Below are 16,479 nucleotides of genomic sequence, written 5' to 3'. Positions count from 1 at the left end.
ACTGCTGCCCCTCCTGCCCCAGCCCATGGCAGGATGCCGGTCCATGACCTCACTCCATGTGGGCAGGCAGGTGAGGAGACCTGGGGCACTGCTGTCCCATGCCCCACCCCACCCATCAGCCCAGAGGACCCCAGAGGGCACCTCTTTTCCAAGGACACGCCTGAAGCACTGGGGCAGCTGCAGGCAGCCAAGCCCTGCCCTGCCTGCACCCCTGTGAAACCGGCATGCTGCTGCCACACCACCGCTGTGGGTAGATGAGCAGATTCAGTGAGTTTACCTGTGTCAGTGGCTGCAGTGAGTTTGGCCTACTGGAACCCTCTCCTTCATAAAACACGGGGACCTGGGGTTGCCCAAGGCACCCTGCGGGGCAGGGGAGCCAGGGAAGGGGACGTGCATGCCCACACCTTGGCCTCAGCCAGAACCGGGTGCTGGCTCTGGTTCCTGCCCACCGTCCCGGCTAGGCTGCACCTTCAAAGGCTGCGCGCCCTGGCCCGACCCCACTAATGGACGCTCGGGTTTCCACCGATGCCGGGCCTGATAGAGGCCTCTCCTGGGGCAGTCGGCTGGGCATTTTCAGGCCACACAGAGCAGATCCGCCTCATTACACACTCAGGGGGCTCAGAGGCTCCTGGGAGTTGCCCTGGGCTGCCCCTCCTCCCTTCTGTGCCCCAATTCCTCCACCTGAGCCCCCTCCTTCCTGGGGCTTTGAGGAGCATGGTCTTCAGACCAGTGGGGAGGGGACAGGTGGGGTGGAGGTGGACACCCGCACAGAGTTCCTGGAAAAACGACTGATTTGGGGATGGTATCACTTCCTGAGGGGTTCTGGGCCTTTTGCCTCTCAGTGGGAGATGTGTGGGGCCCACCCTAGGGCCGCAGGTAATGCGGGGTCAGCAATGTGCCTGACAAGTCTCCTAGCCCTCTGGCATGGCTGCTTTTCTTCTTCCATTTTATACATGGGGACACTGAGGCATGAGGTTAGGGAACTTGTCCAAGCTCACACCGCAGGCAGGGAGAGGCCCGAATCTGTGCCCTGGCGGCAGCAGCCATGTTCGCCCTGTGTGCCCAGCTTTCCTCCACATCTGATCTGGCCCCAGAGCCAGCTCCCATGGACTAAGTGCCCCCCATGCCTGGCACAGTGGGGGCTCCACTGGGTCACATGACCCCTCATTAGAGAGAGGCAGTGACACACCCAAGGTCACTCTGCCCATGCAGGCCAGGACCTGGGGCCGAGCTCAGAGCTTTCTGTCCCAATGTGCAGGGACCCTGAGGGAGCTGGGGAGGGAGGGGTCAGGGAGGGTGTGGCCTGGCCCCCAGTTCAGCCCCACACTGAGGAGGAGGGAGGTTTCCTCGCCTCAGACGTGAGTCCTCAGAGCTGGGTTCGGACCCAGTGCTGGCCCTCACCAGCAGCTCCCAGGTCTGGGAGGTGACCAGCCTGGACAACACTGGCAGGTGCTCAGAGGGGCCTCTCCTGCCCCCAGGGACTGACAGGCTGGTGGCTGCGAGCCCAGCTCGGTGCTGACTGAAGCTCTCCCAGAGATCTGCTCCATTTTTGGGCTGCTCTCCTGAGGGACCAGCCGGCTAGCAGGGAGCCTGGTGTGGGCTCAAGGCCGCTGCCAGTTTCCTGGGCAGAGTGGCTTCAGCGAAGTGGTACTGCCTTTCTGGTGAAACAGTCTGCAGGGCCGGGTAGGGTGAGGAGGCCGTGGGGCACAGCACACAGTGGGGTGAGGCCCCAGGGAGAGGGGCCACTGCAGTCCCAGGAGGTGTCTGCTCAGGCAGCAGCAGTTGAGGGGGAGCCGGCTCCTAGGCAGAGGGCTGTCCTGATTCACGATGCAGACAAGCCGCCCTGGCACCCGCAGCCTGCAGCAGTGGAGGCCACGCTCACTGGGGCCACACTCTGTCTCACTTTCCTACAGGGCCAGTCCCCTCAGGGGACTGAACGGGGAACCCCACTTCCCCATGGCTCTCAGCTGTTGCCCTTGACTGCTGCTCTAGCCCTGCTGCCTGGGTCTGGGCCAAGGTTGACCAAGGGTGGCTGGGCCATTCGCCATCGCTGGCATCCTTGCAGCACGGGGGCTTTGCTCTGCTGCTGGTGTATTTAATTAACTGCTTTCTCCCCAGCCACCACATGCACACGGGACACACACACACACACACACGGCTCTGGGGCTTAACAGCCCCAAGTCATTTGATCGAAACCTGCCCCTGTTAATATTTTTAATGCCATTTGCAAATTAAAGCATAATGCACCGATTACTGGGATAAAAGGAAGGCCTCTGCGTCTGTCTGGAGACCAAATAAAGGAACGTTTGAACATCTGTTCATGCTACAAATGTCTCTAAAAGCTTTGATTTCCCCTCAGTTGACTCCACCATCTCACCCTTTCCTGAGTATCCCACAGCCCGGGGCTACAGGGAAGGGTGGTCTGTGGGTGCAGGGGACGGCAGATGGCACTGCACAGGGCGCCCTCACCATGCTACCCTCCACTTTCTGGGAAGTGTGTGGTTCTCAAACTTGAGGGCAGGGGCTAAGGGACTCCTGGTGTTGGGGTGGAAGAGCAAGCCTCCACCTGCTCTGCCCGATGCCCTGGCCAGGCACCCTGCTATTCTCCAACTCCCCTGTGGGTGCCCTCCCTGGACCCAGCTGCCCAGAGAATCCCCATTCTCCCTCAAGGCCCAGAGTGTCCCAGGAGCTACCCAGTGGGATTGAGAAGCGCAGACACTGCAGACTCCCATAGCCTACGGACTCTGAGTTTGGGTCCCTCCCCTGGCCCCTACCTGGGCAGGAACTCTTGGGATTCCTCTGAGATTCCCCTTGGAACACAGTTGGGGAGAGCGGGGGCCCTAGTGAAGTCAAAGAGAGAGACACCAGTAGAGTGGGCTGGGGCCATGGGACATTTATTTGTAGCCGTCAAGTGTCTGCCCACCTGGGGGAGGGGTGAGACAGGCCTGCAGGTGGCCAACAAATGGGGCAGTGGAAGACACTGGCTACCAGCCCTCTGCCCAAGGCCCTTTCCTAGTTGGGCTGGTGGCTGTCCTGGGTGGGAGTGTGCAGGGGCTGGAGGACAGACCCTCCTGGCCCCGGCAACACATCCCCCTCAGCTCCTCACCAGGGCTGAGCACCAATCCTGGGGGTGGGGGCTGCTGCTGCAGGACTGCAGGGAGAGACTGGGAGAGGTTGAGGCATGACTGGTTGGGATTTGGCACAGCACCCTGGACTGGGCCGGGCAAGGAGGCCCTGGGGGAGGTCACTGGACACTCAGGGAGACTGGACCATGCGCTTGTGGGTGTCGAAGACGTAACGCTTGAAAGTCAGGCTGAGTGCCACATGCTGTGAGGGCTCGCTCCGCTCAGCGCTCTCCTCCTGCCTGGTAGCCTCCCCGCGGCCGGCCCGGGCCCGCTTCTTGAGGGCGGGTGTCAGGATCTTCTTGGACTCAGGGCTGAGGCCACCTGCAAGGCACAGAAGACAGCCTGTCACTCTGTCATACCCCAAGCACCTGTGGGCTCCTTGCCTGCCCACCTGCCGCCTAGACTCACCCCTCTTTTGCCTCCCTCCGCAGCCAAGCAGCCCTGAGGCCTGTGGTCCATTCTGACATTTTGGTCCCTCTGGCGCCCATCTGATAGGTGTACAGCAGGGCACTGTGCCTCTTGGGGCCTCGGCTCACTGCCCCTGTGCTCAGGCCCTGGAGGGACTGCTGCCCTGTGCCGAGTGGTCCATTGCTTTCCAGTGTACTCATGCCAAGTCCACATCTGGAAACTAGGCATCTGAGGCTCCCTGGGTGGGGTGCTCCCTGATTGTCCCTGGAGACACATTATTCTCCACCCTCTTGTGTGCCTGAGAGGCTGACCCCTGCAGACAGCATGACCAGGTTTAGCAGTGGGAGCCCCAGCAGGCCAGAGTGTGGGAAGAGAGGGTAGTCAGGGTGTGTATCTCTGGCTGCCTTCACTCCCACCTGCCCTCAGTGGGATATGCAGGCTGCATACCCAGCTGCCCCAGTAGCAGTCGCAGGAGCCACCACCCACTGGGGCTCCCTGCCCCATGCCATTCTCACAGTGTCCCCTCGGCTCAGTTTGCCACAGCCCTGAGAATTTGCTCCCGTCAGGACACCCCAGTGAGGCCATGGGGCTCACAGAGTCAGTGGCTCATCCCAGGATCCTCTGCCAGGGGTAGATGCTGCCCCACCCCCAGGCTTGGGTTGGTGCAGCCCCCACCGCTTTCCAGCCACCTCTACGAGCTGCTTTAACCAGCCCATGCCTCCCTAAAAACCTCCCTCCAGCTGAACGTCTGAGTGGAAATCTGTCTCCTGCTGATGCCCCGACTCGCGCTCACTCCAACTCCTCCATCTTCGCCACGCTCTGCAGCCCTGCTGATCGTGGTCCATTCCTGGGCTCCTCATTGCACATGCAAGCCTCTCACATGCTGTTCCCTCTGCCTGGAACACCCTTCCCATCCTAGGCAATGGAAGTCCCACTCATCCTTAAACATGCTGCTGCAACTGCCCTTTCTCTGGGGCTTGTCTTTTTATTTTTAAATTGACAAATGACAAACTGTGTATATTTAGTGTTTTTTATATATATATAAAAAATATATATATAGTGTGTGTGTGTGTGACAGGGTCTCACTCTGTTGCCTAGGCTGGAGTGCAGTGGTGTGATCCTGGCTCACTGCAACCTCTGCCTCCCACCTCAGCCTCCTGAGTAGCTGGGACCACAGGCTCGTGCCACCACGCCTAGCTGAGTTTTTGCATTTTTTTGTGGAGATGGGGTTTTGCCATGTTGCCCAGTCTAACATGATGTTTTAATATATGCATACATTTTAGAATGATTAAATCAAACTAATTGACATATCCATCACCTCACATACTTATTTTGGTGATGAGAACATTTAAAATCTATTCTCTTAGAAATTTCATTGAATATTATACATTGTTATTAATTACAGTCACCATTCTGCACAGCGGATCTCCTGAATCGACTTCTCTGGTCTAACTGAAACTGTGAACCCTTTGACCAAGATCTCTCCATTCCCGCCCCAGCCTCCACCCCCAGACCCCTGCAACCACCCTTCTACCCTCTGCTTCTATGAGTTTGGGTTTCGAGATACCATGTATAAGTGAGATCATCAGCATCTGTCTTTCTGTGCTGTGGGGCTTGTATTCATGAGGAATCTCCTGGTGGCAGCATGCTGCAGCCTTCACGCGGGCCACTGGCCAGGGTGAGGCCACTCAGCATGCTCCTCGGCATCTGCAGGAGTGGGTGGCCCAGGGCTTAGAGCAGTTCCGCCCCTAGCAGAGCACCCCAGTGTGAGCACTCGCTCTGTGAGCCTCATGGACCCACTGGGGGGTTTGGGTGGGAGCAAGCTCATGGGGCACTGTGAGAATGGCATGGGACAGGGAGCCCCAGTGGGTGGCGGCTCCTGAGACTGCTACTAGGGGCAGCTGGGTATGAAGGCACTGAGGGCAGGTGGGGGTGAAGGCAGCCCATACCCTGCCTGCCAAGGAGGTGTCCCACCAGGATCCCCTCCCCATGTGCACAAAGGGCCTGTACAGGCTGGGGGCCTAGAGGTCCAGAGCTGGGGGGAAGCTGGGCAGAGGGCTCAGCTTCCTACGTGCCGTGGGCACTTGTGCCACTGTACCTGCTGGCACCTGAAGAATTTTTCCTCTCTTTCCCAGTCCTGCCCAGTACTAGCTTCCTTCCTGAGAAGACAAGGCAGCCACGAGGCTCACGCATCAAGCTTCAGTCCAGAAGGCCCTGGCCTGTCATCTCAGACTGGGAGAGCTGGCTAGTGGGGCTGTGCGGGTTATTTCTGGCTCAGTTTCCTGAAGATGTTGGCCACCCACTTCTTTATATGGATAAGAAAATGAAGGTCTAAGACAGCAGTGACTTATTGGAAGCCCCACAGTGAGCTCAAAGAGCCAGGATTTGAGCTCCAGCCCTTACCCAATGGCAAAGCCAGCTTCTGCTCTCCACTCAGAGCGATGGGTGGGGGATCCAGCTTTCAGTGGGCTTCTGACAATGGTTCTCAAGGCTGTGAGAGTGTCATGTACTGGCCCTACAGCTCTAGATGTTTAAAAAGGTGACAAGGGCTCACACCTGTAATCCCAGCACTTTGGGAGGCCGAGGCGGGCAGATCATGAGGTCAGGAGATCGAGACCATCCTGACTAACATGGTGAAACCCTGTCTCCATTAAAAATACAAAAAATTAGCCGGGCGTGGTGGCAGGTGCCTGTAGTCTCAGTTACTCAGGAGGCTGAGGTAGTAAAATGGCATGAACCAGGGAGGTGGAGCTTGCAGTGAGCCGAGATCGCGCCACTGCACTCCAGCCTGGTCAACAGAGTGGGACTCAGTCTAAAAAAAAAAAAGTGACAAGGGTGCTGGATAAAAAGGCCATCTGTAGAGTCAGTCAGGGACAGCCTGCCCCACTGCACAAAGGGTCAGGTCTCCCTCTGGCAGGCGGAAGTGAGATTACTGGTCATCTAAAGCCTGAGTCCTCTGGGAAGACTGGGGACATGCAGCTGATATGAACGGGGCTCCAGGAGCCAGGCTGGCCATTGCACGCCTGCCTGAGGGACATGTGATACTGTGCCCGTGGGGACCTGTATTAAGGAAGTGCCCCCTGTGAGCAGCACACCTTACGTGGAGCCTGAGTGGTGTCTGCTCTGCAGGTTCCGTATGTAGGTGGTCTGCCCCAGCTTGGGATGGGGCACAGGGTGTGGGCCTGGGGAGGACCCTGGCCAGCCCCCTCAAGTGAGCACCAGGCCTGTAGGTATCTGAATCCCTGAATCAGAGCCTGGCCTTCCTTCTGCAAACAGAGCAGGTAGCTGGCAGCAGACCCCGACAAATGGCATCGGCAGCCCGTCTCCCTCTGGTGCCAGGAGGTCTGGAGGCTGAGGAGGCGTGGGGCTCCCCGGCGTCGGTGCTGGGCTGGGGAGACAGGCGTGGCCCAATCGGCAGTCCATCTCGCCTGTGATGGCTCTCGTTACACACAATGCCGACCTTGCATTGCCTGGAGCAGGCAGAGCCGGAAAGTCTATCTGGCACTGGTGAAGATGTGGCCATTTATTTGCTCTTCTGAGATGGTCAGGCTCGTTTACCTCTGCTCTATTATGGACTGGCCGGGAAGCCACACCTGGAAAGCCTGACCAAAGGGAGACCTGGACATGGAGCTGCATGGATTCGTGGCAAATGTCACCAGGAGCTGCTTTGTTTTCCCAGTGGCCTTTTTAAAATTTTATTTATTTATTTTTTTTATTCTTAGCCATGTGGCAAACAGAGGGAAGTGAAGAGCACCCCAGGGTGTCACATGGTGAGAGCTGCTGCCCACCCAGCCAGACTCTGGGGGTCCCGCCCTGTGCTTCTCCCAACCTGCCTCTGTGTCTTTTCACTTAAAAATATTCAGGGAACATGCCAGGACAGGGAGACAAATGGCGGTGAACACGCAGACCAGGGCCCGGCTCCCATGCAGTTCACTCATCTAAGAAGGCACAGCCAATGAACAAGGCAGCTAGATCTCCAGACAGCAGAAGGGTGGCCAAGGAAACAGCACCATGGTCACTGTGTGGGGACAGGGCTGCTTCAGCGTGTTCCAAGGGAAGAGGAGGAGGAGGAATGCTGGACCCAAGGCCAGATGACAGGAACCAGTCATAGATATTGCTGGCACGGATCCACAGGCAAAGGGAATTTGAGTGACAATTCCTGGGGGTGGGTATGCGAGAGGCACTGAGGGCAGATGAAGGCATGTGCCATGCGTGGTGCAGTATGAGGGCCTGGCTCCAGGGTGACCACAGCTCACCATGTCCACACGGTGCCCTGTGTGCCAGGTCCCCTGCCCTGTGCACTGACTTGGGGTCAGAGTGTGTGGGAACGTGGTGACAAGACCACGTGCTGAGTGCTGACTGCCCATCTGCCCGGTGTCTACCTCCTGCAGGCTCTGGTGTCTCCAAGGCAGGCAGGACAGGGCCTGCTTTGCCACCGGCTCTGCTAGGACCTACGCTGTCAGGGAGGTGCAGCCCTGCCCCCATCTTCCTCCCTGCACTGGGGGCTGCTCTGGACCTCTGGTCTCTGCTTGCCCCTGGCTCACAGCCCTGCCCCTGTGTCAGCCTCCTCGCTGCCCTCCTGCACACCTGGCCCGTCTCTGCCTCAGGGCCACTGTCATTGCCAATCCCTCCGCCTGGAGACTTGGGAGCTCCGGCAGCTGCAAGTTCACTTTCTTTGAGTCACTGTACAACTGTCACCTCTTGATGAGGCCTTTGTGACCACCTTGTTTAAAACCACAACCCCCTCATGCTGCCCTGACCCCCTTTCACCCCACTATTTTTCCTATAGCTTTTATCACCTTCTAACATCCTCTATAATGTCCTTGTTTTGGTGTTTGTTGTCTGCCTCTGCTGAAGTGACAAGCTCCACCCTGACAGGGAGTTTTGTCTATTCACTGTTGTAACCCTAACACCAGCAGTGATTGCTGGTGAGTGGCGGATACTCAGAGAACACTCTCCGAATAAGTGTTGGAGGAGACATTGCTGGGGCTGAGGGGCAAACTGCTCTGGTTTTCCAAGAACCTGAAGGGCAGCTGTTTAAGCACTGGCTGGTGACAACCTGGGAGGGACAAGGTCCCCAGATGGTCACAGTGCGAATTAAGAAAGGCACTTCTAGGAATTCAATCCAAACAAGTGGTTTGAGATACGGCAGAAGATGTCGACACAAAGATGTCACCACAGCATGGAGGTACTTAATCCTTGTAACACCGTGTTGAGGAAACAGGCACAGAAGAGTTAGTAGCTTGCCCAAGGTCACACGGCTATTTACAGGCAGAGCAGGAACACTAGGCTATCTGATTCCCAAGCCTGTGTGCTTACCCACTAAGGGAGCGGCACGTTTTTGAGAACTACAAAGGGCCTCTAAGACCAAGGGAGGCCAGTCCAGACCCATCCAGCATCTATTAGCCGCAGCAAAATGTTCTGTGGGACTAAAAGTGATACCTGAGAAGAGTTTAAAGTTACACAAAGAAAGACTTCTGTTATAATGTTGATTCAAAAAAAATGCAGCAATCAAAATTTTTGGAAGAGTTCTGCTGCAGTCCTGGGATGAAGGGAAAAGAGACCGGAAGACTGCCCATTTGGCTGTCAGGGGTCGGGAGTGGGTTGCAAGCACTGTTCCTTCTTTCTTCTTTTATGTATTTCCCAAGGCTTCTACTGTGACCCTGGGTTCCTCATAGGGGGACGTCTATCACAGGCCCCCCCTCACTGTGGCGTCCGGCATCCAGCTGGGAGCCCAGAGAAGGCACGGTGTCTACCAGTGCAATCTGGCTGGAACCTGCTCAATCCATGGCACACAGGGGCCAGGGAGGGGAGAGAGGGCCAGGAAGCTCGCTGATATCTCTAGGCCCGTGGTGTCGTCTCTGCCACGCTCTGGGCTCTGCCCAAGAAGGATAGGGACAAGAGGTACGGTAGGGGTGGTGATGCTCATGACTCCTCCATGGCTGCTGGAAGTTCAAGGTCCCTACGCTGCTGCTCTGCTGCTTGCATCAAGAGCAATGACTGGGAGGTGTGGGCGCAGGAGTCCACCGTCCTCCAGCTCTGCCTCGCTGCCTCCTTCCTCATCCCACCTGACTGTCCCAAGGATTGCTCTAGGGCCCGGGTCAGACATCTAGACCTGGCTCCACCAACAGAAGCGTCATTCTCTTTCTGGCCTCTCTCTCAGCCTCAGCCCTCCTCCCTCTCTGACCCCATCATGTACCACGCTTCAGCTATGAGAAGCCAAGCAGGGCCTTGGAACTTGCGGTTCCCTCTGCCTGCCACGCTCACAGTCTGCTGCTGCCCCTTCAGAAAGCACCCCTCAGCTGCCCGGCTGAGTGAGATCCTCCTGGGCGCCCGGCCCAGCACCACTGTGGCTGTCATTGCCTTATGTGCCTGCCTCCCCCAATGGCCTGGGAGGGGGGCACCTCTCCAGGATTGCGTGCAGGGCCTAGCACACGGGGCTCAGGAAGGTTTGATGAAAACAAAGGGAATGAGTATGGATTCATCCTCACAAGCACTCACAGCAGGAGTGCAGGACAGTGGAAAGAAGAAAAATGTCCCAGCAGGGCAGGACCCCTGCCTGCAGGACCAGAAAACACCTGTCTGCACTCAAGTGACCCAAGGGAGAAAGAAATCCAGGCTCAGGTGCCAGGCTGGCCTGGCCCCCTCTCCCATGTGCTGGAGGGTGGCTCTCTACCTGGCAGGGCGGGCTAGGGTGTGTGTGTGCTACATGTATGTCTGTAATTCAATAGGGCCTCCTTTTTCCCAAACCTCAGGATTCTCGGAGCCTAGGGCCCTGCTCCACCCCCTGATGAACCCAAACCCCAGGATGCAGTGGGGGCAGGCGGCCATGACCCTGGGGGCAACACTGCTCCTCATGGCTTCCCGTGGGGACACTCTCCCAGGGCCAGGCTGGCCCTTTCTCACCAAGCGCCAGCTCCACACAAAGGCACAATGGGCTGCAGGCTGCTGGGTCCTGGCTCGGGCTGGGGTAATCAGGGAAGAATGCGGGAAGCACAACTGTTTCCCAAGCCCTGGCCACGGTGCCGCCCTGACATGGCCATCAAAGGCCGGCAAATTGCCTCCAATTGCTGGCGTCGCTTTCATGTTGGGGGCCAGACTGGAAGAGGGGTCTCCACGCTGGTGGGTGGCTTGCATGCCCCAGTGGGAACGGAACCCTTGCAAGCAGCTTGGGGTCACTGGCCCCCTTTGTGGCCCTGTGGGGTTGGGGCCGCTCCAGTCACTTCAGCACTACCCACTGCTATAAACAAGCAGCTTTGGAGAGAGTTGGAAGAGAGCCAGAGTCAGGGGCAGGGGCTTTCTTTGGGGTCAGCATCCTGGTGATAACTGACAGCTGGGAGCCTAAATGGCAGGTGGGGCTGATATATGGGATGGCCAGGCTGGACAGCCACAGAGGGCCTTGGATTCAGCCAGGCTCGGGTCTGTACTAGATACTGGATCCTAGGAATAGGAGGGGCTGCCTAGCAAGGCCACCCCCCTCAGCAGGAGCCACGGGGCAGCTGGTACAGAGAGCCCTGTCCCTCAAGAGGGTGCTGGTGGGCTCCAATATCAAGTTCTCTCCACCCCAAGGTAGGAAGCTGCCCTGCACAGGCCACAGGTGGTCATGGAGGTGTGTGGGTGGCACAGTGCTCCGATGAGACCTCTAAGTCAGGGCAGAGCTGGAGGCAGCCCTGGCCAAGAAGGAGCTGCCCCCAAGGCCAGGGGTGGGGAGACAGAAAGAAGGGGGAACCTGGCAAGGGCAGAAGTGGCCCTAACATGGGACCTGGCGGTCATGTCTGAAACGCATAGAGCTATGGTTGACATCAACACCCCCACATATCGGCGGCCAGCCAGGCTCATGAAGGTGCAATGACTCCCTGGCTTCCTGGCAGTTGTGGTGCAGCTGAGTCTGAATGCACACCCCTCTGCCTGCTGGCAGGGCAGGGTAGCCTGGGCCCGGAGGACAGGCAGAAGGGATGAGGGCTTAGCTCCAACACAGACCTGGCTGGGGACAGACAGGCCCAGAAGGACAGGCCTGGCAGGGCTGGGGAGAGCCAGGTGGGCAGAGAGAGCCAGTGTGAGCACAACCTGAGGGGGGACAGCCCTGACATCAGTCTCCTCTGTGAGCAGTGACAGTGACTCTGGAATTCTCCAGCCACCTCTTTGTCAGGCTGGGCTCTTCTGTTTTCCCAGGGAGCTAAAGCCTTTAACGTTGCTGGCTGGGGTGGGCCGGCTCCTTGGTTTTCTCTCCTTCCCTCCCTGCTATGGATCCCGTATGTAAACAAAGATGCAATTTGCTTTAAAAAGATAAGGTGATTAAGTTTTTATCAGACCTGTACTCCGCTGTCCCTGCAACAAAAGGAATTAGGGGGAGGCGGGCGGCAGAGCGGGCCCTTCGCTGGAGCCTCGCTCTTTCTGAGGCTCTCAAGCTCACACTCGACGGGCTCATGCGCCCCTTTGATTGGGCGGAAGCGGAGGCAACCAGCGCCCCGCACCCCCATTTTGATGTCTTAATGTTGCCTAATTCCTCCTTTAATTTATATTAAGCTTCTTAGCAGCAATGATGAATTCTTCAAAAACAAAAAAGGGTCCTTTGCAGAAATCTTTCCCACACCATGTAAATTGAAATTATAATGCAGTCAAAGCTGGGGAGATTGGGGTGTGTGGGGAGGGAACACCGGCGTATTATGCGGAAGGAAGCTTTTTTTTTTTTTAAGGCAAAAAACAAATCCATTCTGAAATAGGCAGAAAATGACTTGGCCCTGAATCTCAATTACACAGGGAGGGGCAGCCTCTGCAGAGGAAAGTTTGTTGTCCTAAATTCTCAGTCCCTCTGGGACCGGCTGGACCAGCTGCCTCCTGGAGGGGCTGCTGCAGGGATGGCCCCCGTCCCTCATCAGTGGAGTCCCAGTCTACCCTTCTAGAACGGGATCCCCCACCCTGCAGAGTGGCCATGAGGCCTCCGTGAGGTGTGTTCATAGAGCAGCCAGCCCTGCCCCAAGGGTTACCCTCCTTGCTGTGCAGGCCAGAAGCTCAGGCTGGGGCTCACACAGCTGCGAGTGGGGCGCCTGCCCAGCCTCTTGGGACAGCTCAGAGGGTGGTTTGCCACAGGCTCCTTGGAGGCTCCTGCTCTAGGTGTCCCTGCAGGCCCAGCAGGAGCAGGTCCCTGCCCCAGGGCACGGGCATGGGGCTCCTGCACATGAGCAGCCAGGACCCTCTCCCACCGGCCTGTCCTTAATGCTGTTGCCAGAGATTCTTCTAGGACAAAAACCCAACATTCCTCTCAGTTCAGCTGTTCACTGAAGACCTCTTCAGCCCCTCACAACCACTCAGGCAGGGCCTCGATTCCTCTAAGGAGTCACTCAGAAGCTGCCCCTACAGCCCTGCACATCCTTACCACACACTCCTCTCCCATCTCAGCACTGCTCCAGCCTCGAGACTGGTGCTCCCTCAGCCTGGGGAATCCATGACACTTGTCTACCTTGCCTGCTTCTGTCTCCCTTGGCTCCTTTGGCTCCCTTGGCACAAGGCTCTGTAGCATCTTGGCTTGGCCTTCTCTGATGCCTGCCCAGCCTTCCCCTAGGGCCAAGGCCCCCTACACTCTACCCTGAGTACAGATCCAACGCCTCCAGAGATAGTCAGGGCCTGCAGCAGCCCAGCAATGCCAGGAAAGGGCAGTATTGGTGACCTCAGCCCGTGTGCACTCCACCTCAACTGCCAGTGGGGTCAGAGCTCCCCCACCCACCTCCAGGGCTGCTCATCACCCTCCTCCAGCCTGGCAGCCTCCACAGGGTCCTGTCAGTGCACAGAGGCTGGGGGGTGAGCAGGTCTGCCGACCACCTGCCAGCTGGGCCGGTGGCAGAGGTGGGAGAACTGGACCGCACAGACTTTCCTGTCTGCCCGCCCAGAACTGGGAAGAGGAATCAGTGGGGAGGCCTGGGCCTGGCCCTTTCCCCTGGGGCTCATGTCCCCCACCCATGGGCCAGGGCAGTTGGGTGGATGCCCAACTCCTCCGTCCAGAGAGAATAAGACATGCACTTGATGAGTTGGGGCCAGCTGGGCCAGAGCTGAGCTGTTTCAGTGGCAGAGTTTCCAGAAGGTGAGTCTGGGCAGCTGTGCTTCTGGGGACCCTTTTGGCTGGCCCTGGGTGGGGCTGAGGTTTGACAAGTGTCTGGATGGGAAGGACACTGGACTGCAGCCCTGGGCAAGCTGGGCTCTGCAGGTCAGCAGCTGGGATGTGGCTTGGCCAAAGGACCCTCTGCTGCTACCATTGCCACCCTCACAGTGACTGCCTTTCTAGCAGCCAAATGCCTCCCACCCAGCCAGGGGCTGCACAGACATCATTTTATTCCAGCCTCAGGACATCCTATAAGTCACTTTACAGGCAGGCTCAATGGCTGCCTGGGGTCACACAGCCGGTAAGCCAGGAAGCAGCGATTCCCATCCAGGCCCCAGGTTCACAAAGCTGTCCACCATGCCACAGGCCTGGGAGTCTGGCTGCAGGGAATACAGCAGCCTGGATGGCAGTGCCATGGGTGGGAGGCGGCAGGGGGCTGCAGCCATCTCCTGTGGAAGGAGGGAGGATGGCAAGAGACAAGGGTGTGGGATCACCTGGACTCCCCCAACCAGACTGATGTTTCTTCCCACCCAGCATCTCCCAGGCCCAGGACAGTGGGGCTGGGCCAGGTGGGGCCTTATCTCCAGACACTTCCAGGGCGGAGGCCCAGGGTGCCTCTGTGTTGTGGGTACCAGTCAGGGGACCACTGGCCACCAGGACTGGGGGCTGTGGGGCCTTACCACTGTGGAGACTGGCACTGAAAGCAGCCCAGATGGCTGAGAGGGGGCCTGACAGAAAAGACCATCTTGTGTGAGGGAGGTCTCGCCCAAAATGCCCCAAAATGGGCACCAGCCAGTTCTCATCACAGAAAGAACCCCAGTAGCAACCACAGCTCATGTTCACTGCACCTTTACAGGCTAGGCACCACTCCACATGCTCCACAGACAACAGCAAACCTCAGTTCACAATTATGCTATTCACACACACCAGGAAACTGAGGCACAGAGCACTCAGCAACTTGCCTAAGGTAACACAGCAAGAACATGGTGGGCCTGAGCTCAAACCCACCACAGCCCCATGCCCAGTAGGCCATCCACCCTCAGGAACCAGTCCCAACCCTCAGCAGTTGTGTGCCCAACTCCTGCATGGATGGGGGCTTTGGGAGGGCAGAGACTGGATCCCATTTGACAGCATGTCCCAGTGCCTGGCACAGGGCTTGGGGTAGGAAGGATCAGAAAAGTGCTTTCTGTGCCTCAACTCATGTGAGGAGGGCACATTATCCGCTCCATCATTCAGAGGTAGAAATGGAGGCCCAGGGACACAAATTGATGTGCCCAAGGTCACACAGTCAGTGGCAGAGAAGTGATCACATGTCCTCGTCAGTAGTTGGAGAAGCCCAGGTTCCTCTCTAGCTGGAGCTAGAGGAAGGGGCTGTCTCTCTTCTCCACTAGCACTGCCAGCTGCCACCCTCTGCCTGTACTGTTGGTAAGCCAGGCCTGGTCCATGACGTACACACACACAACCCACATATAGATACACATGTGCCTCTAGAATGAGGGGCCCCCTAGAGGGCAGGGCCATTCCTTCAGCAGGTTTTGTTTGGTTGGAATGGTGGCTGTCCAGGCTATCTCAGGTCACTGCAGAGGACAGTGACCATGCCTAGGGCCCTTCCTGAAGGCAGACCTCGACACCTGAAGGGCAGGCAGGGATGACAGTGGTGCTGCTGGAGCCTGAGCTCTATGCTTATGGCTGGGGTTTGGACACCAGGTTTGGTGACACAGCAGCTTGACTGGCCCGCTCTGAGCTTTGGTTTCTTCCTCAGTTGGGGTGAGGGATGGTGGGAACAAGACACATGGCCTGGCTCTCTCCAGGAAGCACTTGGTAAAGAGAGGCCACTGCCATTCTGATCATGGCTGTGGCTGAGGGTACCATATCATTGTGTCTCCGTCAACTTGGGGCTAACTAAGCTACACCTGAGGCTGAGCCCTCCACTGGGCTCTGTTCCTGGCTGCTGCCTGGCCTGGGTGTGCTGGGCCGTGTGCTGGACAGACACCACCTCATTGCACGACCACGATCCCCTGTGAGGGAGGCCCAGCAGGAGTCCCACTCTGCTGGGAGGAAGCTGGGCCTGATGAAGAACAGGGGCCTCTGGTCAAATGCAGAGCTAGTTTTCTCCTCTTTTTGTTCTCTCACAGGCATCTTGAGGCAGAGGGAGACTTGGATGCAAACCACCTGTGACAGCAGTGAAAAGCCCTGGGAAGAAAGGGAGGGAGCCGCAGACAGACAGTCGCACCCGGGCATTCAGAGGAGGAGGAGGAAGGAAGCTGAGGTCAGGAAGACTGTGGTGGAAAAGGTGACATTTCCCTGGGCAGGTCTGAGTGAGGCAGCACAGCCTCAATGGAGCAGTGGGTCAGGCAGGAGTGGGCCACCGATAGCTGCCCTGCTGAGGCCCTAGGAGCTGACCCACTCCCATGGCTCCCGTTCCTCCTTCTGGCCTGAGGCCTCACACACGTGCTGAAACCTCCTGTCTGCTTGTGACGCAGGGATAACAGGCGCCTGACCTCCTGATGCTGTGAGGATGCTGAGGACGTGTCTAATGAGGGGAACAAGGCCTGCCTGGGGACATAGATGCTCTAGGGACATAAGGCCCCACACTGCCAGCAGCACAGGGAGGACACTCCCCCTGCTCAGGGCCGTGGAGACCAACGCTGCATGCAGAAGCCCTGGCGCACAGTGTGCTCGGTTAGTGGCCTTTCCTTCGCTCCTTCCTTTGTGCCCAAAACCCAGTGGCTGGCCAAGGGGAAGGGCCTGCTTCAACCAAGGGTGCAGAGGCTGGGCCAGGATGCCCTTCTGACCACACAGCCATATGCTCTCAGGCTGTCCTCTGCTCCCCTGTGGGGCTAGGACTCA

The 16,479-nt window shown here is 57.8% G+C and overlaps 1 protein-coding gene across 2 annotated transcripts in view; it reads right to left on the bottom strand.

Annotated features, from left to right (window-relative positions):
- Positions 1–2,868: 2,868 nt before the first annotated feature.
- Positions 2,869–16,479, bottom strand: part of EEFSEC (eukaryotic elongation factor, selenocysteine-tRNA specific) — a 256,589-nt gene continuing 242,978 nt past the window's right edge. For both annotated transcript variants that reach the window (XM_003906909.2, XM_021922724.1), the window contains one exon: positions 2,869–3,446. In XM_003906909.2, the coding sequence (XP_003906958.1) occupies positions 3,256–3,446 (191 nt within the window). In that variant the 3' untranslated portion in view covers positions 2,869–3,255. The remainder of the gene's footprint in view (positions 3,447–16,479) is intronic.

Source organism: Papio anubis, chromosome 2, assembly GCF_008728515.1.
Source record: "Papio anubis isolate 15944 chromosome 2, Panubis1.0, whole genome shotgun sequence".
Classification (NCBI taxonomy): domain Eukaryota; kingdom Metazoa; phylum Chordata; class Mammalia; order Primates; family Cercopithecidae; genus Papio; species Papio anubis.
Note: the sequence above shows the minus strand (reverse complement) of the source record. Positions and strands in the feature narration are given on the sequence as shown.